This window comes from Cololabis saira, chromosome 2 (genome assembly GCF_033807715.1).
Source record: "Cololabis saira isolate AMF1-May2022 chromosome 2, fColSai1.1, whole genome shotgun sequence".
NCBI classification, from domain to species: domain Eukaryota; kingdom Metazoa; phylum Chordata; class Actinopteri; order Beloniformes; family Belonidae; genus Cololabis; species Cololabis saira.
The window spans coordinates 52,954,935-52,957,928 of NC_084588.1; the positions used below are offsets into that span (position 1 = coordinate 52,954,935).

At 38.8% G+C, this 2,994-nt stretch overlaps 1 protein-coding gene across 1 annotated transcript in view; it reads right to left on the bottom strand.

The window, feature by feature from the left end:
- Positions 1 to 2,265: 2,265 nt before the first annotated feature.
- LOC133456800 (aminopeptidase Ey-like) overlaps positions 2,266 to 2,994 on the bottom strand; it is a 54,199-nt gene continuing 53,470 nt past the window's right edge. Inside the window, exon 17 of the mRNA XM_061735392.1 lies at positions 2,266 to 2,277. Coding sequence (XP_061591376.1) covers positions 2,266 to 2,277 — 12 coding nt within the window. The remainder of the gene's footprint in view (positions 2,278 to 2,994) is intronic.

The window sequence follows — 2,994 nt, forward strand, 5'->3', positions numbered from 1 at the left end:
AGAGGATATGTTGGTCTATATCTTTTTATTGCTCACTATGAATTCAACAGTTTCTATACATGGAAAGGTCACCTGGTGCGTCACAAACTTCCACAAGCAATAAGTGGAAATGTGGATAAGTGTTTTTCCAGATTTGGGTAAAAACCATCTCTCTTTTGGCACGCAGAGACGGCAGCATATAGCTTTCCTTGGGACACGGTAAAGGATAGGAAATGCATATTTCTTTTTTATTTGTAAAAAGTCAACAACAGACTGTCCTGACTGCTAACACACCTGTGTGAGGATTCCCGCCTCCGCCTCTGCCAGACCATTTGCTGCTGTTGCAGATGCTGCAGTCGGAGGTCGGAGCCCGGCAGCACTTTTCCCTGGCGGCCTTTTTGCATAAATGCAAAAAAAGTGACGTTTAGCAGATTGTCAGGATGCTTTCTTATTTTCTTTTAAATACCCATCGCCCTAACAGCAAAAAATGTACCGATCTTTTAAACAAACCGTAACTCAGTACGTTTACATGCACTAACAGAAAGTCGAATTGTTGCCTTAATCCGACCGATATCGAAGTTTTAACAGCCGTGTTTACACCTTAGCCGGCTGTAATGGAACCGAACTGAAGCTCTTGAGATCGAGCTTTTAGTGCCAGATAAATCATCCTAATCCCAGTTATTCCAGCATGTTTACCAACCCACGCTTATCCGAGTTACTGACCGCCCCGGGACCTTCAGGAAGTGAGGAGCCGCGGGAATAACAACAGTCAAGACAACTATACGGTAACAGAAGAAGAAGAGGGAGACTTTGCTGTATCTTACCTGCAACATGATCTTAGGCCGTATCCGAAATCGCATACTGCACTACTAGTACGTACTGATTTTGCCAATATGTAGTATGCAGTATGCAGTATGCGAACAAAAGCAAAATCTGCAGTATGCGAAAAATACCCGGATGTGATACTGATTTGGAAAAAAATCCACAGCTGCATCAGACCAGTCTACCTCGCCTAGTATGTCCCAGAATGCAATGCACCCTTGACCGGACAGCACAATTTTGTGGAAGGAAGGAAGGAAGGAAGGAAGGAAGGAAGGAAGGAAGGAAGGAAGGAAGGAAGGAAGGAAGGAAGGAAGGAAGGAAGGAAGGAAGGAAGGAAGGAAGGGAGGAAGGGAGGGAGGGAGGGAGGGAGGGAGGGAGGGAGGGAAAACAAGGAAAGAAGGAAGGAAATGAGCCTGAAAGAAAGAAAGAAAGAAAGAAAGAAAGAAAGAAAGAAAGAAAGAAAGAAAGAAAGAAAGAAAGAAAGAAAGAAAGAAAGAAAGAAAGAAAGAAAGAAAGAAAGAAAGAAAGAAAGAAAGAAAGAAAGAAAGAAAGAAAGAAAGAAAGAAAGAAAGAAAGATAAATTCCCGTTGATGAGGTTTTTGTGTAACAAACATGGCGGATCTGAGAGTGAGATAGATTTATATTTACAAAGTTGGAGTTGAATTGGTATTTTTTTTTATCGTCATTTTTATCGTTATCGGGATAAATGCCAGAAATTATCGTGATACATTTTTTAGTCCATCCCGGCCATCCCTAGTACGAACTTTACAGAGCTGCTGGATCATTAGCTCCATTTTTTTCTCATGTTCCTGTCCTCCTTCTCTCTTGTTTACTAATTGTACCGGAGGAACGTGAAAGTGCGTGTGGCGCCACCTAGCGTCGTGGAGTCAAACGCACCTTACTCAATAATCGATTTTCTTCCCTAGCATGTTTACTTGGATTTTTGGGAAACTCCAGTTTAATCCTTAGCTGGATTGTTGCCAGTAGCTGGATTTAGATGTGCAGGGAACCTTGTAATGTAATGTAACAACCCCACTGACGGTCTGAATGAGACTAACCTGGTGTTTGTGCCTGAACCCGTTAACCAAGGCTGGTTTTACTATCGTCACCTGACTCTTGTTGCCGGTGACCAAATAGTTAAATGTGAGGTGAAACTGGGAACCACCAACAATTTCTGATGATCCTCCACATCACACACCTAGGAAAAACTCAGGAAAAAAAGAAAAGAAATCAAAACAAACGATTGTTCTGCAAATAATACTGATGGTTTCAGTTTTGTTGTAGTAACTATATGATGAATGAAGTCGGTGACTCCAACTAATGTTTGATTCCTGCAAAGTAAACCATGACTGCTCTGAAAGATTTATTTTTTTAATGTATTAATGTAATTTTTAAGGTCTCTCCATCTCCATCACCTCCAATCAGCAAGTGTGTGTGTTTTTATTGATCTAATTGTCTTCGTGTTCAGGGACGGACCTTGCAGATAAGAAATTTGAAGGCTTTTCTGTTAGAGCTGGGGATCGATTCAAATGTCAAGAATCGATTCGATTCCGATTCTTAAGATTCAGAATCGATTATCAAGATTTGATTTGATCCGATTCCGATATTGATTTGGGTTAGTGTTATTAAAACAGTTTTTTCAGCTGTTGCATGAATGATATGACTGTATTTCTGCAACATATTAATACTAGTATTATATTGAGATTCAACAGCAAGTATTGCAGCTAATGATGCTGTAAGGACCAATCAGCTCCAGAATGCTGATAGAACTGAAACAGAAACATCGTGGGTCAGAATTACCAAACAGATCCAGGAGGAAACAGAGATGGAGGAAATCAGTTTTATTTTTTCCCACATTCCGTTTTTATTTGTTCCATTTTCGGTCCATTTTGGTTTTAAATTTTTGAGCATTTGGTTTTTAGCATTTTTTTGCAAATGTAACCCCAAGACAGTATATAAAGTAATGAAAATATAGACAATTTATGCAATTATAACCTAACACTTTAATGTTTTCATACCTTTAAACATATTTAAAGGCAAAAACATGGCACCAGTTATTCTCGTGTCCAACAAAACATTCCTTTTTTTGGGGATAAACAAAAAAAATAACCAAAAGTTGTAATGTAATGATGAAAAAAAAAACATAAATAAATAAAAAAAAATAAATAAAATAAAAAAAAAAAAAAAAAATCG